Source organism: Dendropsophus ebraccatus, chromosome 2 (assembly GCF_027789765.1).
Source record: "Dendropsophus ebraccatus isolate aDenEbr1 chromosome 2, aDenEbr1.pat, whole genome shotgun sequence".
NCBI classification, from domain to species: domain Eukaryota; kingdom Metazoa; phylum Chordata; class Amphibia; order Anura; family Hylidae; genus Dendropsophus; species Dendropsophus ebraccatus.
The window spans coordinates 196,331,304-196,352,592 of NC_091455.1; the positions used below are offsets into that span (position 1 = coordinate 196,331,304).

A 21,289-nucleotide genomic window follows, 5' to 3' on the forward strand; every position below is an offset into this window, starting at 1 on the left:
CTCTGTTTTGTGATGTATAGTGTGCCGAGGACGAGGAGACTCGAGATCTGGTCCGACAGTATGGAGGACTCCAGCCCTTAGCCATGCTGCTCAGCAAGTCCGACAATAAGGAACTCTTGGCGGCGGTGACGGGAGCCATTTGGAAGTGTTCCATCAGCCGGGATAATGTGACAAAGTAACCAGCAACATTTTCATTCAGTCTATTATTCTAATGTCATTGATGTGGGTTTCGCATTATCTAAATCCCAGACGGTGATAATGTTGAGTCCGAAAAGCCGCTCTAGGCTGTTACCGTCCAGCTGGTAGAGTTGAAAGAAGGTCGTGTCCAGGGTGAGGGATTTCTTGCAGATGAAGAGGACAAGATCAATGAGTAATGAAAGTAGCAGGAAACCTAAATGAGTTCTTTGGCTTAGTTAACAAGTGCCTAGGCTGCAAATATCAGATAGATTGACACAGTAAGCACCTCTCCGGAGCAGTTATATACATCAACCTGTCTCGGAGGGGATCATTTGGAGATCAGTCTCGGTGATAAGCAGCTGCTGGCTAAAGAGTGAGGACAACAAATATCTCCATATATCGTCAGACCCGCACATAACTTATTGCGAGCCTACACATTAGCTGAGAAAAACCTACAGCTCATGTGCTTCATCTGCTGCACGACTTAGCCGGGATGTCACATAATTGGCCCGGTCCTGATGTATGGTGTGGTATATTGCAGATAAAAAAAAGGATAATCCGTACTTAGACAAATCAGTTTACACCCTAAAGATTTATAGCATTGTTCCATGCTTACTTTTACGGTTCTTCAGTCTGGGTGTTGGAAGAATATATGTTTTTAGGAGCTATCCCCCCCTGAAGACCTAATAATAGGATGCTTTATGGCTACTGCTCATGGAGGTTCCTGAGTCACTAGACATCTTTGAGATTTGTCAGAATACAAGCCAGCAGGTTCACTGGAAAGAAAGTTTTTATATATAGAGGAGTGAACTGAAGTTAGGTGCATGGCTCGTGATAAGCCGGACATCCATATGTCATACTTCTTATAGATATGTCATTCACATGACTAGAACCCATCTTCATCTTCTGGAACTGAAAAGTGGTTCACCTTGAATGACACAGGCAAAGATCTTAAAAAACGGAGAGAAAGTAATTCAGAAATAGATTTTCTACAATGATGGTGAAGAGCTGTACTAGTGCAGGCAATTTTATACACTTAAAGGGTTTGTCTCGTACCAGATTGTCTTAAAAAAATGAACATCTACTCACCTGCCCGAATCCCCTGCCATTTAGATGGTCTCCATTCCCCACTGCTCAGCACTTCCTGGCAGGGTATTGGAACAGGTGAGTAGGTTAGTATAAGTTCTATTTTATTTTAAACCCAGTATGGGTGAAAGAAATTCAGAGCTGGACAATCCCTTTAATGGCAGCCTGAAGTACTGGTGGGTTATACCATACACCTCCTTAGAGTCTTGATGAATAGCTGGGATGACGTTTTTTAGTTGACAGGCTGTGGCTCACTTTATGCATCCCACCTTACCGAATCTACTGGGGGGCATTTACGGGATATCACTGACCTCATTCATTTAATATGTTTTAGGACAGTATCCTAACTGTGAGTTGAGGCTTTCGTGAATGATATTTGTTTTTCCAAAACATCCCACAGATCAGTCTTTTTGCTGTCTTGGGACAATATAAATACTTCATGATGTTGAATCGGCCTCCATAGTTAAAACTAGTCGAGTAGACTTGACAAACTGTTTGGGTTCGGCAACGTTCTCTGATTCCAAACACTCGGCATCTGGAGAAGTTGGATACTGTCCTAGGGCTGCCAGGAAAACATGGATCCAGCCTATGGCTGTATCCTTGTTTCCTTGACTTCCTAGGATGGCATCCAACTTACCCAGCTGCCAGGAGTCAATTTCTGAACTTTCAGGTTTGGAGAACGTTGCCGAACCCGAACAGTACAGCAAGTCCGCTCAACACTAGTTAGGACACTTGAAAAAAGACAAAGATACAGTAAAACATCTTAGAAAGGCCATTCCTTTGAGACCATCCTCTTATCCAGACCAGGTTTCCTGTAGATATTCAGTCCACCATACATTACGATTAGTTGAGGAGACCATTCCCACCAGAGGACCACATTTTAATACAATTTTGGATGGTCTTCTCAAAGAGGTTTCGCTGTAAATCCATAAAGTTTAACCAAAGGATTGAAGAGGATATAGATAAAAGGAGGGAAGTAATTTTTAAGCTTTGTTTTCTCATCTTTAGTCACAAAGTAAAAACCACATTAACCATAAGCCAGGCTGCCCTAACAATGAATCTTTGTCTTGTTCTTCAAACCATTCCTGAACATTTTTTGAAATGTTTCTATGTATGCTTTTGAAGACTACATGAGATTTGCATTAAAGGGGTTATCCAGTGCTACAAAAACATGGCCACTTTCTTTCAGAGACAACACGACTCTTGTCTCCAGTTCAGGTGCGGTTTGCAATTAAGCTGAGCAGCAAAACCCCGCCCAAGTTGGAGAAAAGAGTGGGGTTGTCTCTGGAAGAAAGTGGCCATGTTTTTGTAGCACTGGATAACCCCTTTAAGGCCCAGTAGCTTCAAGTTAATACAATGCATTTCATATGAAGGGATCTTATATCAAGGTAAATAGTGCAACTTTTCTGTCCACCATATAATTATTATTATTTTAATTTTTTTCAAATTAAAGGTTTCAGGAATATAAAGTTATAGAAACCCTGGTAACCTTCCTGACTGACCAGCCTGAAGAGGTCCTTGTTAATGTCGTAGGAGCGCTTGGAGAATGTGGCCAGGAGCCCGCCAATAGGGCCATCATCCGGAAATGTGGGGGCATCAATCCACTGGTCAATTTACTGACCAGTACAAATCAAGCCTTGCTGGTGAACGTTACCAAAGCCGTAGGAGCCTGCGCTTCAGAGCCAGATAACATGGCGTAAGTTTCCAATTTTTCAGTAATAATTAAAAAAAGAAATTCTGAATGGGTTATATCTATGCAAAACTGAGAACACAGTACAGCATCCAAAGAGCATGGTGCGGGAGCAATGGGCCCCAAAATCCAGGATATATGTAATGAAACGACAATAAGTACTAGAAATGGCCTGATTTTGTAAAGCAAAATATAAACACTATGTTTTGTTTATTTTATTTTATCAGCGGAAAAAAAAAAATGGCCAAGTCATATTTTCTTATAAGTTTTTTATAGAACACAAAGTTATAGCTAAAGTCCTTTAGAGCTGCTATTAGCAACCGAATATTAGATACACAGTTTTTTCAGCAATTTTCTTTTTTACATTTTGGCTTATCTTTTTAACAGTTTACAGCTCAAAATTAGGTTAGGAAATACAAAGTGTGAACATAGCCTTAGGCTTAGGCTATGTTCCCACAACGTTTTTCTTGTCCGTTTATAATTTTTAAAATGATGTCTGTTATGGTGAGGATTGGCCGTCCATCAGTGCAATGACGGCTGTTGGTAAATTATTCTAGTTAAGGTGGACTATTTGGCCTTTGGGTCTTTAATTGAAAAGTCCATTGAATTTAATAGAAAAAACTGAGAAACGGAGGTGAAAAAAGAAAAACTGTGTGTGAACAACAAAAAATAACGTCCGCTGTTTACAAAAAATAGTCTGAAAATAATTGACATGATCATTATTTTGACTTCCACGGGGATAACGCCTGTCATTTATTACACTGTGTGTATTGGACGTCCGTATTGTATCCAGTTAATTGTAGCCAGTTAAATTGCAGCAATAACGGACGTCTTTTTAAATAGAAAAAGTGACCACCTTTTTTCTTTTTTTTACGTTGTGTGAACATAGCCTAACAGTGAAAAGGGATACCAGTATATAGAAATGATGAGGTCAGGCCAATTACAAAGGGCGATGGTCACAGCTCTCCTCCTTCTCCCTTCACAATGACATCTGCACAGGCCCCAAAGCATGCCTAGAAAATATATTTATTTATTTTTTTAATTTGAAGCACAATAATTACACTTGACAGAGAAGGTAGGAACCGCTGCAATATGTAACCGCTACAAATACACATAGAACGCACATATGTATAGATTTGTTTCAGGGCATAAATCTATTAAATCACCCAGAAAAATCTTGTAGAGGATTTTGGACATTGACTACACGCTGAATACCACTCCATATAAATCACCCAGAGACCCTCGTGTTACACCGCTATGTTTTTGCAGAATGTTCTCAGCACATGATGACATCCTCCCGTACGTTTGAAGCTGATATATTTCAAGCCCACATTCTATCTTTTCACAAGACTTAAGTTTACAGCGTCTCCATACAAAGATAGGATTGTATAGGGATATTAGGTTTAGTCTGGGTTTAAAGTCCTCCATGGACCCTGATGTAAAGCAATGATTCTCCCCGTGATTGATGTCTAAACAGCGGACATATGGTGCGGCCATGATTCTGATGATAATTCATTCCTCAGCCCCCGTCATAAAGATAGTTTGATTAGAGTGTGTTTAAGTAATTAGACAGCGCCGGTATTTAATGCCGCTCATGTTAGTTGGCCGCACATGGAAAACAAGTTAAACTTTATACGTTCCCAACAAAGGACGCACTGTGGTATAGGAGTTTCAGCCTCTATCAGGATTACAGATGCTTTTTCCTTTCACGGACAGTCCACGCTTTAGAATGGGAAGCTGCATAAAGAAATGTTATTTAAAAAACACACACATCCTCCTCCTCCTCCTCAGCGAGTAATGAGGTTCCGTAATAAATATTTGTTTTGGAAAATACTCTCCGAGTCCTTACGGATCAAGAAACGGCATTGTTGTGTAATATAGAGATTTACTGTAGGGAACGGAGAGTAAGTTATAAGCGAAAGAATTTACGTTATACAAAAGCCGGAGACGGTTTTTTTTTTACTCTTATTTCTTGGTCAAATAGAATTCTTCACAGTCGGGATCTTATATTTCTGCTGCTATAATTGATGTTTATTTCTTCATTGCCTGGCTGCGCGACAGGGTAATTGACCGATTAGACGGAGTTCGTTTGCTGTGGTCGTTGCTTAAAAATCCTCATCCAGATGTTCAGGCAAGTGCAGCGTGGGCCATCTGTCCCTGCATCGAGAATGCAAAGGTGGGTATAAGTCTCCATGCATATACTAGAGCCATACACTGCAGTACTATGATACTTGTAGGTCTTAGGGGGAAGATGTGGTTGGTAAATCTACAATAACAGAATTTAAACCTGCCTGGGATAAACATATATCTATCCTAAGATAATAAGAAGGGAAACACTAAAAGGGCAGACTAGATAGACCCAGTGGTCTTCTTCTGCTGACAATCTTCTATGTTTTTATGGAAAAAAAGTATGGTCGATTTTATACAAAACAAGTAAAAGAATTACACACATATATATTGACACTGCTAATTTTTCGTGACGGTGTTCCTTAATGCAGCAGTCCCCACCATGTGCAAAACTACACTTGTATAGACCTCACAGCTCAGAACTGTCAGGGCATGATGGGAGCTGTAGTTTTGCATCAGGTTGGGGACACTGATCTAAAGAAAGGATCTCAGAGATAGACGCCATTTGTTTTTTTTAAGGCTTTCTTCCTACGGTATTCTTTTTCATATGAATAAAAACTGCATTTAAAAATGCCTATGATTTTGAAATCTAATGTGACGTTTTTAGAGGCGGTTTAATGTAGTTTCAACCCTATAAAGAAGTTTACTAGAAAAAAAAAATGTTTGTTTAAAAAAAAAAAAAAAAAAAAAAAAGTGAACAGGTCACAAGGAAAAAAACTACAAAATATGTGACATTTGGGCTTATTTAATGTAGTTTTTTTTATTTGTTTGTAAATATTCATTTCATCAATAATATGTTATCTATCATCATTTGGTGAAAAATGTGCAGTTTGACTGAAATATTGTAGTTTCTTTTGAACCATACTATACACATGCAGTTTTTGATGCAATTTTTTTTAGCCACAGCCGGGAGTGGATCCAGCAGGATGGAGAAGTATAAATCATGTCTTTGTGTTTCCAGCTGGGTTCACTTAAAAAAAAAGATACAGTAAGGCTATGTTCACGCTTCGTAATATTTTAGTAAAGAACGGACGCTGATTGCAATGGAATCGGCGTCCGTTGTTTACTGCAGGGGCGGCATTGCATTGAAGTCAACGCAATGCCACCTGCTGTGTTCACAGATCGTTATGTTAACGCCCGTTGTTTAGAACAGTTGTTAAAATAATGTACCTGCCTATTATTTCCGGAGTCTGTTCAGTGCTGTGTCAGTGTTAAAAAAAGAATGTTCCTGCAGCCGATACAGAGGTATCGGCTGCAGGAATGTCCTGAATGCAGCCCGACGACCAGCGGTGTGAACATAGCCTATGTGTGATTCCAGGCTTAGAATCCTTCTGCAGACTGCAGATTGCTGCATCTATGAATGGGATCCAGACAGCAGAGTTGCATAAATCACTTGTGGTCTGCAGTATAAGGCTAGGTTCACACATCGTTTTTTTTTTTTAGCAAAGAATTGACGCTGATTGCAATTGCCTCTGCGTCCGTTCTTTACTGCAGGGGCGGCATTGCATTGAAGTCAATGCAATGCCATCCGCTGTGTTCATACATCGTTATTCTAACTCCCGATCTTTAGAACGGGCTTTAGAATAATGTGCTTGCCAATTATTTCCGGACGCTGTTCACTGAACAGTGTCCGGAAACATCAGCTGTTCACACAACGCGATGTGCAGCGGCAGCTGCACATTGCATTGAAGTGAATGGCTAATTGATTTGCGGGCACACTCGACGGTGCCCGCAAATCAGTTGTGAAAAAAGAACATTCCTGCAGCCGATACAGAGGTATCGGCTGCAGGAACGTGCAGCCCGGCGGCCGGCTGTTTAACAGCGTCCATTGCTATGCAACGGACGCTGTTAAACGATGTGTGAACATAGCCTAACCATGGGTTATGTTTCTTCTCACCCTATCTCTCTCTCCCCTTTCTCTCTCTGTATATATATATATGGAAATGTTATTATTTTATATTTTAGTTCTCATTGAGCCAATATTTAATATAGACCTTTAAATGGGTTTTCCTGGGTTAGAAAAACATGGCTGTTTTTTCATTTCTTCAGGTTGTGTGAGATGTTACATCTCACATTACATGCTCCATTCACTGAAATTGAGGTGTAATACCACACACATACTGAGGACATAAGCGGCGCTGCTTTTGGAAAAAGGGTAGTTGTGTTTAGATTTCTGCAACTTTTTCATTTCTCTAAATGGAGCCTGTAGAAATCCATGTGATTGTCGCTAAAACAACCCAATTCACATGTATGGAACTCTTTTTTTTCCAGTAAATCAGCCACTATTTAGAAGGAGCCAAAACTAGAAGTGGGTCCAAAACAAGGGAAAAGGTGCAAATCTTTTCTTGATGGTTTTTCTCTGTGTCTCTAAATTTATCTACAGAGTGGGCCTCATTTATCAAAACTGTCAGCAATATTGTCCATATTGCCCATAGCAACCAATCACAGTGCAGCATTTCATTTTACAATACTGATAATGAGGCCCATTCAATGTAGTCAGCTTTTATTTATAGTATTCGCTAGCTGTGGGGAATTCTATATGTATTAATCCCTTTGTGTCCCATGATGTTCCTGGTACGTCATGGCGGCGCGAGGGGAGTTCAGAGAGAGGTCCCACCGGGACCGAGCTCTGAACTACGCCGCTCTCGGCTGCTATCTGCAGCCAGGGAGCGCCTCCATTAGCTGACGTGGGTCCCGTCGCCATGCCAGCTAATTAAGCATCTAAATGCAGCTGTCAAAACTGAAAGCTGCATTTAAATGCTCTGCTCCGCAAGTCCCTGGTGTCTAGTTGGACGTTTCTCCCCCCTGTGATGTGATCGCAATGACGCTGATCCCGGCTCGGCAATACATTGCTCTGGTCTGCAGCAGGCCAAAACAATGTATCACCAATCTTACTGAACATTGCTGTGTATTTAAACATCATTGATCTCTATGAGAGATTAGTGCGGTGTATATAGAAGTCCCCCAGGGAGACTTCTTGTTAAAGTAAAAGATAAAGTAAAAATGTTTTTTTTATTAATAAAAAATCCCCTCCCCTAAAAAAAAGTCCAAATCACCCCCCTTTTCCCATTTTATAAATGTAAATAAAGAAATAAACAAACATTTTTGGTATTGTCACGTGTGTAATCACCTGAACTATTGAATTATCGCATTCCTGATCTTGCACGGTAAACAAAGTGCAAAATTGTGCATTTTTAGTCGCATCAAATCCAGAAAAAATGTAATAAAAAGTGATCAAAAAGTCGCATATATGCAAACAAGGTACCGATAGAGAGTACAGATCATGGCTCAAAAAATGACACCTCACACAGCCCCATAGACCGAAGGATAAAAGCGTTATAAGGATGGGAATAGAGCAATTTTAAACACATTTAGGGGGACATTTATCAAGGGGTTTGCGGCCAATTTTTGGTGAATAATTGCATTTTTCACCCATTTTTGGTCGAAGTTCTATTTATGAACCAGTATTCGACAGGTGAATGTTTTTAGATGTGACTTTTTAAAAATCTGCCTGTTTTAAGTATTGACCCCAAAGTTCGCATAATCCGGGATTAGCGCCCAATTTATCATTTGCGACTTTTTAAAAAGTCGAATAAACAAGCGCAAGCTTACGTCTGGTCAGAACCAGGTGAATAAAACTGCACAATTTTTTTCATAGTTGCGCCTTTTTTGCGCCTTTTTCTTGGATAAAGCCCTAAGGCTATGTGGAAATCATGGATATAGTCATTGGCTGTATCCATGTTTTCCAGACAACCTTAGAGCTTTATCCAAGTTCAGCAGCCCCAGCTAATCAAATACCGAACGTTCGGGTTCGGGTTCGCTCATCTCTAGTCACAAGATATTAGAACAAAATACACACCAATCCCCATTAAAATAGTTGCACTTATTAGACCCCTTAGTAAATGTCCCTCTTAGTTTTTTTTTTAAAGGTTTTAATTTTTTAAAAGCTAACAAATAATATACAAGTTACATATCGTTGTAATCGTACCGGTGTGAGGAACCTAGATAACATCGGTTTTACCATAGGGTGAACAGCGTAAACACGAAACTCACTGAAATGAAAACAAATTCCTTTTTTTTTTTCAATATGACAGCGCAAATGATTTTTTTTTCCGGTTTCGATGCATATTTTATGGGAAAATAAAGTCTGTCAATGCAAAATACAATTGGTGTCACAAAACATTAGGGCTCATGTGGGTCTCAAGGAGGAAAAAAGGGCAAGTGCTATGGCCTTTAAACATAAAGTGGAAAAATCAAAAGCGCAAAAAACAAAAATTGGCTTTGACCTTAAGGGGTTAAGGGGCTTTTCCAAGATCAGGAAAATTGCGCCAAGAAGGCGAACTGCCATAAGATGATAAAACAACCATTACTTACTTGATGAATCCCCAGATGCCCCAGTGCTAGAGTTCCCCACCTCCGGCTGTAGCAGTCATGTGGGTATACAGGCATGTGATTGCAGCAGCGCAGTAAACAAAGACCGATGGGGGAGCACCGGGGGATTCATCAGCGGAGTAATGCGTCTCTTATTATTTTATAGCCCAATTTTTTCTGATCTCAGAAAACCCCCTTATGACCGTTGAACAGTAAATTTGGATCTTCTATTTTACCATTCCATCGCATATAATTATAAAGAGAAGAAAATCTTTTATTGGTTTATGGAAATTGAAAAAAGCTGACAGCATTATGGCTGAAAAGTCCCAGAACTTCTAATCCATGTAACAATACAGAGCATTTCAATTCTTTATTGCCGTGTATCCAGCATATTCTATATAAAATTAGACATTCTGACCGACATAAAATCTAAAATAGAAATGAAAAACTAGTAATTTTGATAAAACCAATTAAGCTGATTGGCCACAAAGCGCACATGAAATATCTACACGTTAATAGATTCATTAAATATGCCACATTGTTACCAAGAGCCAAGGTTTCCTACCGGAGCCAAATCCATATTTCTTGTATTATTCTCCCCTTATGTATTTAATAATGGAGAGAGATGCTAAATGGTATTATTCTACTGTTACTTTTATACTATAATAGACACCCATTCGTAAAACTACAGTCTGCTCTGCCATCTCTTTTACATCACCTTTACTATACTGGCGCCATTCAGGCTGCTATGTGGGTATAACACATGTTTGAAAGAACAAAAAAAATTTTAAATTTTCAACTATTTTTTTCAGATTTTTTTAAGTGTATTTTTATGATCTATTTCTGGGTCACTTGAGTTAACCTGACCCTTGAGTTAACCCATCCTAATACATTGCTACACACTGTTGCAACCAGTGGGACCATAACATGGAGTTCATTTATCACTACTAACCAGCAGAAAAAACTGCCCTTTTGCAACCAGTTGAGGATCAGCTTTTTACCTTTTAGTTTATTGTATTTTTTTTTTCAGTTCTTAATTTACATGCTGATAGATTTCATAAATATATATATATATATATATATATATATATATATATATATATATGGTGTTTGACCACCATTCTGTTCCGTATGCCTGAATTCGCCACATTGAATAAGACGTTCAATCATTCGCAGTGGATACGAATGCAATAGCGAAGAAAAAACTATTGCAAATACGATCGTAAGTAAAGATTATCGTTCCATGGAAATGAGTGAACGTTTTCAGGTCTTTCGCAATAGCGGTCGTTTGAGATAGTTAATCGTTAACAATTATGCGAACGATAATCGTCCGGTGGAATAGGGCCCTAAGGCTATATTCACACATACTATAACTCCGTTGGTTGCATAACAACAGTGTTATACTGCTGGACGCCGGGCAGCATTCGGCGCGTTCCTGCAGCTGATATTCAATTAACCATGGACTTCAGTTTAAATACGGCCTACGGCCCGTACCTGCCTATTGTTTCCGGATGATGTTCAGTAATAGCTGTTCACACAATGTAAAGTGCACCGGAGTCCGCTCATTATATTGAAGTGAATGACTAAATGATTTGCGGGCACACCCGACGGTGCCCGCAAGTCAATGATAAAAGAACGTTCCTGCAGCTGATACAGAGGTCAGTATCAGCTGCTAAGCAACGGACGCTGTTAAATCAAGTGTGAACATAGCCTTGCAGTGCATTGTACAGATAGTCAAACACTTGCATATTTATGTCCCCTTAGAGGGCTAAATAAAGTTAAAAAATAAAAAAGTATAAAGAACACAATTAAAAATAGAAAAACACACTTTCTCATTTATTGTATAAAAATAAACAGTAAAAATAAGCATAATTAGCATCGCCATGTCCAAACTATTAAAACATAATATTATTTATTCCACATATTAAACACCCTTAAAAAACAATACCAGAATTGTTGTGTTTTTGGCCACTTGGAAATTTTTTTACATTATGGGTGTCGGAATATAGTGACACAAGCCAAAGGTTTTCTATTTCTTTAACAGTAGTAAAAAAATAACAAAAACTTTATTAAGTGGTATCATTGTGATTGTACCGACCCAGACAATAAATGTCATTTATACCACATGATAGCGAACATGTCATCTATACCACACCATAAACTCCATAAAAAATTATTATACAAGTAATGGAAGTTGTTATAAAATTTTTGTTAAATGATGGCCGTCCAATAAAATTGGCCATCATTTCAACAATGTGTGAACATAGCCTAAATATGTATGATTTGTAATGTGAAAAAATGCCACAAAAAGGCAAAAAAAAAAAAAAAATGCAAACAGAAGTTATTGTTCACTGATTCAATACTCTACAGATCATGTAATGGTATAAAAAAAAAACACAAAGGCATTAAAAATTATAATAAAAATAAAGACTGATGAAGAAAAAAAGTTATATAAAAATGGTGCTTTGTTTAGAGGGTTTCTTTCTTGCAAAAAAGTAAGTATATAGAGAAGTTGTCAGGTTGTCTTTATGACAGATGTGTAAAAAGTCATCTTTTTGAGTAGTATCGTCTTTTTCAGTGGTGTTTTAATGCACCTACATCTCGAAAATAATTGTCCTGTGAGTCGGTGTTGTTAAATCCCGGCATGTCGCAGAATTTCCAGTTGGCACCTGCTTTCCTTTCCTAGATATTCAGGCACCACAATACTTCTTCTCCAGTTTTTTAGCAGGTCTCGATGTCAGTCTTTACAGTTCCTCAAATTCACAGACTAAGATTGAAGTGTTTTTCACATTAAGGCTCACCGAGGCTGCTAATTAAAAGGAATCACAGTTTTCTTTACCTACCCTTTCACCCTAACACGTGTCTGAAAAAAAAAAAAGTCCTCCTCTTCCAAAAATTATTTTTTTTTTTGTTAAAAAAATTTCCAGTCTTCTACCAAAACAGTCTAATTTAATGGTTCAATGTTCTGAGCATTTACAAAACAGATTTAACATAAAACAGCTGGTAGACACATATCTAGACATAATAACTTTTATATACCAGTACTGTTCATTGTGCTCAAATTCCAGCAGTACTTTCTTCTACCAATTTCTATAATGAATAATAACATTTCCTAGTTTGCAAAGTGGATCCCATCCATATTCATTAATCAAGCCAATTGCCTTAAAGAGGCAGTAACCTGACATACTTTATTGTTAGTGCTATAAAAATATTATTGATTACAAAAACACATTAAGGGTATAAACCCACACACCGTATATGCAGCGTATTTACTGCTGCAATACGCAGCAAAATCGCAGCAGATTAGATCTAAATAACTGAACACAGCATCAAATCTGTACCAACAAATCTGCTGCGTATTTGTTGCATATCTGCTGCATATACGGTGTGTGGGTTTATACCCTAAAGAAGATTTTTTTTTTTAACGATTGAGTTGATGTGGCCTCAGGTTTCACATTGCTGCGGTATTACGTGAGGTTATACTTCTGCCCAATCTTCTACAATATACAATACTATATAAAGATATCCATATACACTACGGGATCATAGCGGGAAAAGGCAGCAGTCTATTAATATAGACGGCCGCAAATAATAATCATTATTTGCGGCTGTCAATATTACGAGACGGCCACCTCTCCTACCTATGATGCTGTAGTAAGAACCTCAAAGGGGTTATCCAGGAGGAGGAGCAGCAGTACTTTTTCTTGCTCCCTACGCTCCACTTACACCTTTGTTTAGATAAATTATGCACATCCATATAAATTCAGTAAAAAAATGGATTGAATATGCAAAGTAAAAACATTCTGTATACAGCAAATACAACTGGGGGGGGGGGGGGGGGGGGGTCATGATAATTCATCCCACTCCATGAACTGGAAAACCACAGGATACAACCTAATGTAATCAATTACTTTCTCCCCAAAAGATGTCAAATAAAATGTTCAATAAAGACTAATTAAGAGATGGGGACAATCAACACACAAGTGGTAAAATATGTTAATATACTTTATATCAGCACCACCAGTAAAGCTGGTGAAGAACGGATATAATGAAAAAAAGCACAAAAAATGCATAGATCAGTGTGTATAATATCAAAATAAGCAATAGCACACAATCACACTTGATATCTTTACCAGTCTATGGCTATGTTCACACAACGTCTAAAATATTAAAAAGGTGGCCGATTTTTTATATGTAAAATAACATGCGTTTTTGCCGAGATTTAACTGACTGCAATGCAATGCATTGAAGTCAATGGGAAGACGGACGTCCAATGCACACAGCGTATTGAATAACGGACGTTTTTGCCGCGGGTGTCAAAATAATGAACATGATCATTATTTTCGGACGTCTTTTGCAAACAGCGGACGTTTTTTATTTCTAGTTCACACATAGTTTTCCTTTTGTCTCCATTCTGTTTCCGTTTTTACTTTTAAATTCAATGGACTTTTCAATTAAGCCAAAGCCAAAGTCCAATTAGTAACCCCAAACTAGAATAATGTACAAACACCCGTCACTGCACTTAAGGGAGGTCAGGCTGCTAAATAACGTCCGTTATTTTAGATTAAAAAACATTGTGTGAACAAAATTACCAAAGTATGAGAGGGGGAAGAGCGGTCACTGCTCAAACAACCCTGCCAAAAACGGGTTGGAGCGATGAAAGGAACTAGAGATGAGCGAAGTGAATAAAAATTCTCTGTGAAGCGAATTCCCACTGATTCGTTAAGGAAATTAGCAAAAAACAAAATGGCAGGCACACATGTCTGGAGAGTCACTGGGCAGGAAAAAGGGATTAACCATAATCCCTAGCTGCTGTCCAATCAGCTGCAGGCCCCTCTGTAATGTCAGCCCCTCCCCCTCAATATAAGTCGATTCAGGAACGGAGGCGGCCAGTCGGAGGAAAGAGCAGGATGGCAGCAGGTAGTTAGAGCAGAGCAGGGAGAGACTAACAGTGATATAGGGACAGAGAGGAGAGGAGAGGAGGGCTGATTGTGGGGGATTGTTTGTTGTAGCTGCCAACAAAGTTTCCAACTTACCAAGTAACTGAGTGCTATAGGAATTCACTGGGACCAGTGAAGACACATTCCATATTATTCACTCACTGGGTACTGTAAACTCCTATTGAGCTATACCAATGTACTGGGATCAGTGAATGGAGCGTGCGCCTTACATAATCAGTGCTTGCACTCCACTCCTCCACTATACAAATTGTGTTTCATTAGATTGGATAATTGACATTTTTTTAAAATTGTGATTTTCCAAATGTTGACACTTACAAGATCATTTAACAAATTTGTCAAATTTGTCACTAACAAATTTGAGTTTGACCCAAAATTTGCGAAGCTTGCAAAACAAATTTCCAGCTGCTTCACTCATCTTTAAAAGGAACCATAACTGATTTAGTGAACCATTCGCAGTTTCAGGCCGGGTTCACACTACGTTAAACAACGGTTGGTACTGCAGTACTGGCCGGATGAACTTCATTTATGTTGAATTGTGTGCAATGGTGAATTGGGATGCGGGCACACACGTGCCCGCATCCCAATTCACCATTGCATACAATGGAGAATGCGGCTGGGGCCGCACTCTCCATTTTGTGAACTGACAGGTCTGTGTGGCAGCTATTCAATGAATAGCGGCCACACAAAACTGACATGTCAGTTTTTCATGCAGCCAGTTGGAATCATGGCCGGAGTGTATACTACGTGTATACACTCCGGCCAGGATTCCTCTGACTTCTATGCAATGTATATTTTGTATTAATACAAAAGATGCGTTGTGTGAACATAGCCTCACTGTACCGGCTGTGTGTACACATACATGGCTTAAAAGGGTTTTCCAGTGCTACAAAAACATGGTCACTTTTCCACCTCTCTTGTCTCCAGATTGGGTGGGGTTTCAAACTCAGTTCCATTGAAGTAAATGGAGCTTAATTGCAAACCACACCTGAACTGGAGACAGCTACTGGCAGGCTGAACCAGGTAAAGTTCTGGTAGCTTCTGTTCACTATACAACCTTGAATAACATGAAATATTACAATGTCCTCTACAGTATTTCAGATAACTTAGAAAGCCTAAGTATTACTTCTGTTGCCACTTTTTATTTATTTGTACAATTATTCTATTATATTGATGGATTGTTCCTGACATCACATGGCTTCCCAAGTGTCCGTAGTATACTGCCGATGTCTGAACAGCATTTATCGACACTGCACGGCCCTGTGTTTATTTAGTTGTAATCCAGAAATAAGAAAAAGACTCAGTTTTGGAACCCAATTTAGCTTTGGGATTATTTTTTCCTGGCTTAATTCTGTTTGCTACTTTTTTTTTTCTTTTTTTTTTTTTAAGTTGATGAACTCTACTTTCTGGGGAGAGCTCAAAAAGTTTAGCTTTTCTGGAAAATAGATCTCTCTAAATTTAATTTACTTTTTAATGCAGAATAAAGTCTCTTTGCTTATCCCTATGCCACATACAGCCCCTTTTCAACCTGTTCCAGATGCCTGAACATCTCAGACTTGAGACATACTAAAGGCATAAAAAGAACGGTGGACAAATTATAAAAGAGTTATAGATGATCATATAAAATATTAAACCAATGACATGTATTGTGCACAACAAAATCAATATTTTATTTCTAAACCATTTCCATGTGATGTCTTTGAATTTCAGGGCCCGAGACCAAAGACTAGGCAGTACATCATAGACTTTCATTGTTTATGAGTCAAGTAGACTTGTAGACATTTGAGATGGGAGTAGTTATATTTTAGGTTTATCTAAAGCAGTATAAAATATATGAAAATGTGCTATAGGTTCCGTTTATTCCAGCATAGTGTATTCTGCATTGTTCACCGTTATACATTTCTGTGGCAGTGATAGAGAACCACACGTAACCAGTTAAAGGTATATGGCAGTTCCTGGAAGCAGCGACAAGTGCGCAATGGCCCAATAAACTTTCTGCCACAAAAAAAAAAACACTAATATTATAAATGGCACATGGTTAGTAGGTGATTAGTTTTTGATCAATACATTTAATTTTTGTATTAATATGTTGCTAAAACTTCTGCAGTTGTATATCGTAGACAATTTGATCTCATAGGGTACTGTTTGTCCTTGTGGAGGAGGTTACCAGCTGGCTTAAGGCCCTATTACACCAATCGATTATCGGCTGTATTTGGCCGACTATCGGGCATTACGGCCGATAATCGCTTTGTGTAATAAAAGCCAATGGTCAGCCGACATGAACAATGTCGGCTGATGGTTGTCTTTCAATGTTGAATGACAAAGGACTTAGAGAACAACAATCTGCTGCCGGCGCTCCGTATAACGCTATCTCCCAAGGGCTCCCCGGGCTCAGCTCCCAGGGAGCAAGTGAGCCCTGACCTGACAGGTCAGCACTCGCTTGCTCCTGGAGATTGGCCCGTGTAATAGGGGCTTTAAGAAGACATACTGTACATGACAGGCAGTGCTCCCTTAGAAAGGGTTTGCAAATTAACCCTATAAGGAAAAGTGTGTCTTTAGTGCCACCTGTTGGAGGTAGCTATCATGTAAGTGAGTGTCCTTGCATCATGACCTATGGATAATAGCCAACCATACTCTATAAGGAGTAACCGTACATCCCAGAGCTGTATGAAAGGCATCTCACCCTTACAATAATTACAAAAGAGGTGCAAAGCCATGAAATAGCTGTAAGTAGATGGGGGTAGATGTTTATTTGGCTATCTTCCTTGTATTACAATTAGTGTTGAGCGAACTTCATGAAAGTGTCCAAGTTCTGCAACTTCTCCAAACCTGAATGCTTGACATTTAACTCCCTGCATCTGGAGATGGTGAAGGCAGCCCGAGGACTGACTGAAAAACATGGATACAGCTTATGGATACAGCTTTTTCCTACATAGTTATTTTAGTTGTTTGACTAGTATAGCAAGAACTACTGTACGCTTCCTGCACACGGATACGATTCTAGTAGGCCTTTAGCATTTCCATCTAAAAAGTTATTGCCAAAAACTTTGGTTAAGTAAAAAGTTTTTGCCACCCATGCGGAGCAGCTGTCGGGCTTTGAACCTTTATGACATAATCATAGAATGTGATTGTGACTTGGATTTTCTGCAGCTACATAGTCGAGGGTTTATAAGTTGTTTTCTTAAGAAACAATTCTACATGGTAAAATTTTGTAATGTAATGGAACTTAAAATAATGTACAAGGGAAACCGAGACGTATAAAATTGTCATGTAACACCACAAGTGAAAAGAATAAAATAAAAATGTACCTTGAAGTAGACAAGGTAATAAACATGGAGAAACTGGAGAAGCCTGACCGAAACTCGCATTGTGACCGTGAACACCTTCTAGACTTTAGGAAAGAATGTTTGACAGTCCCAAATAAAGTTATGATCTCTCACGTGTCCTCTTGGGATCATAAAATCATGCCATGCGGATCGCTCGTTCGTGCCTTTGATGAAAGACATAAAGAGGATGAGCACGTTATGTATTGAACAGGATAAAGGAATTGGTATATCCAAAACCCCAAGAAATTTACGAGCAAGGAAATCTAAGCCCTCTCTTTAGATCAACATGTACCAGAGTCTCTCAAGTTATTCCAAGGGATAAATTCCAGAGTTATTACATTATACCTGATTCTGTGTCTTACAAAACAATATGGAGCATTGAATTTAAGAGGGAACATGATGCTAGTAAAGGTTAATTGCTCCTCAGATTGTTTTCTCTTTTTCGCAATGAAGTAGACAAGAAAGACTTCTGTTACTTCAGTCTGTGTCGGTCTGGGGTAGCTTATGCCTACAAAAGGGAATTATTCTGAAGGCCCACTGTCAATCTTCATGGAGAATGTGCTAGTCTACTATTCATTGCGTTGTAAATTTCACAATAGGAATTTGTGAACAAATTGTCCCGGTAGAAAGTGATGGGCTCCGACCAGCTTTACTTTGGGTTCCTTTTTGTTAGTGGCTTTGTTTTTAAGAGTGTTTTTTGTGTAATTACTTGAGCCCATCAGTTAATATTATGGTCAGCCATTTTAAACACTTATTGTAGTAAATTAGTGCAGTCATGGTATTGATATATCATTGTCTCATTGCATTTGGCATGCATAAGAAATCATATAGGGTTTTGGGACTGATTAGCATTGGGAAACTATATGCAAATGAACATTCCTCCACATCAGAAGAAGACTATGGGTATGTGCACACTACAGAATCCCGACAGAAAACCTGTCGAGGATTCCGCAGCTCGCACCCTCTCGTGGTCTCTGGCGGCCGTATGCATCTTCGCGGCTCCCATAGACTCCATTTTATGGTTTGCCAGATTCCGCCGTCCGCCCAAAAAATGAACCAGCTAATTCTTCGGGTGGACGTCGGAATCGGACAAACCATAGAATGCAGCCTATGATAGCAGCAGAGATACGCGCAGCCGCCAGAGTCCGCAAGCAGGTGTGAGCTGCGGAATCTGCCATGGGTGTTCTGTCAGGATTCCGTAGTGTGCACATACTTTATTAGTCTATATCAGACCATTAAAAAGCTTTGAAACGTAACCGGGGATATTAGACAAAACAGGTTCTTGGTTAGTTGAGTGAGAGTCCGTCAATGCAGCTCTTCCTTTCTTTCCTCTGGAGGGGAACAGAATATTGTTATGTTCACACAATGTCAAAAAAAAGAGAAACGGCAGCTGCCTTTTCTATATTAAAAAACGTCCGTTATTGCCGCAGTGTAATTGACTTCAATGCAATGCATTTAAGTTAATGGAATGACAGATCTCCACTACACAGTGTATAAAATGGTGGACGTTGTATAAAATATTTGAACATGTCAATTATTTTTGGACGTCTTTTACAAACAGCGGATGTTATTTTTTAGTTGTTTACACAGTTTTTCTTTTTTCACCCGTCCTTTCTTCACTTTTACTATTAAATTCAATGGGCTTTTCAATTAAAGACACATCCAAAGACCAATTAGTCCTCCTAAACTAGAGCAATGTACCAACAGCCGTCATTACACTGACGGGTGGCCAAACAGCTAAATGATTTTAAACTCAAAATAAGGTATGTAATTTTAGAGGAAATAACGTTATGTGAACATAACCATACAACGACGATAAGTGTGTTCATTTACCACCAAAAATAAAGTCATGGTACAATGAACACCCTAGAATTTTCTTATCAGTACTGAGGTTTTTGGGTAGAAATAAGTTCAAACCTTATGACATTCTGTACCTGGGAGGAATCTACTCACTAATTATACATTGATATGAACGTAGATAAAGCAAATCTCCTATAAATGAAGTGTAATTGTGGATATGCATAACGAAATGAGGAGTCTTTCATATTAGACTTTTAAAGAGGCTCGTCCAGCAGAAAGAGTAGAGCGATAAAACCAGAAAATCTAAATAATAGCAGCAGAATAAATTATTAGTATATGAAGATGAAATTTTGGATGCTCGATAAAACTAATGATGGGGTTGGTATTAGAACATACGTATCTTGGATAGGCAAAAAAGGTAATAATATTTGATTTGTGGAGTCTGGTTTGGAATATGAAATTATTTTGGCATCAATGATGTACGTCCTCTGTGATCATTGTCTACTGGCTCTATTTTTATAAGATGTGTTTTTGACTGATTTATTTTGTGGGGAATAAACAAGATTGTAACCAGACTATTATAAATATGTAAAGTGTAAAAAAATACTTTAATACTTTAAAAAGAACCCTTAATTTTTTCTGATGTTTCATTGTAGAAATGAACACAGTCTACTTATTGCATTGCATCTACCGCACACCTTTATTCTTATTAATGTACGGGATACACCTCTGAGTACAAGAGGGGGGACTCTTATATATGTTTTGCCGCTATCCCAAGCTGTTCCGATATTGGAGGGGAGTAACATCGGCCACACGGAAAGCCTGCTTAGCAGTTACAGCAATTTCCACTAGTATATATATTGGGGTATGCAGAGGACTTAGCTCTGGATGTCACTGAGTAGATTGCTGTGGCTCGTATCTTCTTTATGGCATGTAAACCGATTGCAAAGCATTGGCTTGATGAGGATCCTCCCACAGTGGCGGAGTTTGTGGGAAAGGGCAACTTAATAGGCATAGAGAAATACACATACGAGAAAAGAAAAGCAACTAACAAATTTAATAAGATCTAGAGTCGATAGTTTAGTACCCCTGATCTGATCCGCACAGGTTTTCCATTTATGCTACCCATATAGCAAGCCAAAGGTCTATTTGCAAGGTTAGACATTACTGGATATGCACCGTCGTTGGTTAGTCAGGAAAGGTATCCTATTCTATCCATATTGTAACATGAGTTGTATTTATTGGTTAGGAATATTTTGTGTAGGGACATTTATGAACAGTGTTGCGGGAGGAAGGTTGGAGTGGGGGGAGCGGGGCAGGGAACGGTTAAAAGGGTATGCCCTCTCGGGTTTTGTTTGTATTATAAAAAATTTTAAAAAATTTGTTTTGGAAAAGCTATAATAAAAAAGAATTGAACTAAAATAGAAATTAACACAGTCAATAGCTGTTATATGACAACCACTGTTTGCCCTCTGTGCCTGGCAGGAGCAGTCTCTGACCACTTTTGCAGGGGGAAATGGATCTGGATGGTGTCAGTGACAGCAGTAGAGAAACTGACTACTCTTATACCTCTTCTCCAGGGCTTACTTCCTAGATGCCATAGTTTTTTCATCCTAGGCTAATATAATGGTACCCGGTACAAGGCTGCAATTAGAAGTGTATGTATTTCTAGATACCTTTGTTCTTCTGCTGCTAGACCCACTTGCACCTCTTAGGGGCCTATTCCATGGCTCCGTGGAATAGAGACAACGATC

At 38.9% G+C, this 21,289-nt stretch overlaps 1 protein-coding gene and 1 long non-coding RNA gene across 4 annotated transcripts in view; one reads left to right on the top strand and one right to left on the bottom strand.

Moving 5' to 3' along the window:
* Positions 1-21,289, top strand: part of ODAD2 (outer dynein arm docking complex subunit 2) — a 121,726-nt gene that overhangs the window by 81,678 nt on the left and 18,759 nt on the right. For all 3 annotated transcript variants that reach the window (XM_069959015.1, XM_069959016.1, XM_069959017.1), the window contains 3 exons: positions 21-175; positions 2,717-2,959; positions 5,015-5,129. In XM_069959015.1, the coding sequence (XP_069815116.1) occupies positions 21-175; positions 2,717-2,959; positions 5,015-5,129 (513 nt within the window). The remainder of the gene's footprint in view (positions 1-20; positions 176-2,716; positions 2,960-5,014; positions 5,130-21,289) is intronic.
* LOC138783822 (uncharacterized) overlaps positions 4,854-21,289 on the bottom strand; it is a 77,928-nt gene continuing 61,492 nt past the window's right edge. The window contains exon 3 of the long non-coding RNA XR_011361759.1: positions 4,854-5,110. This is a non-coding gene — a long non-coding RNA (uncharacterized lncRNA). The remainder of the gene's footprint in view (positions 5,111-21,289) is intronic.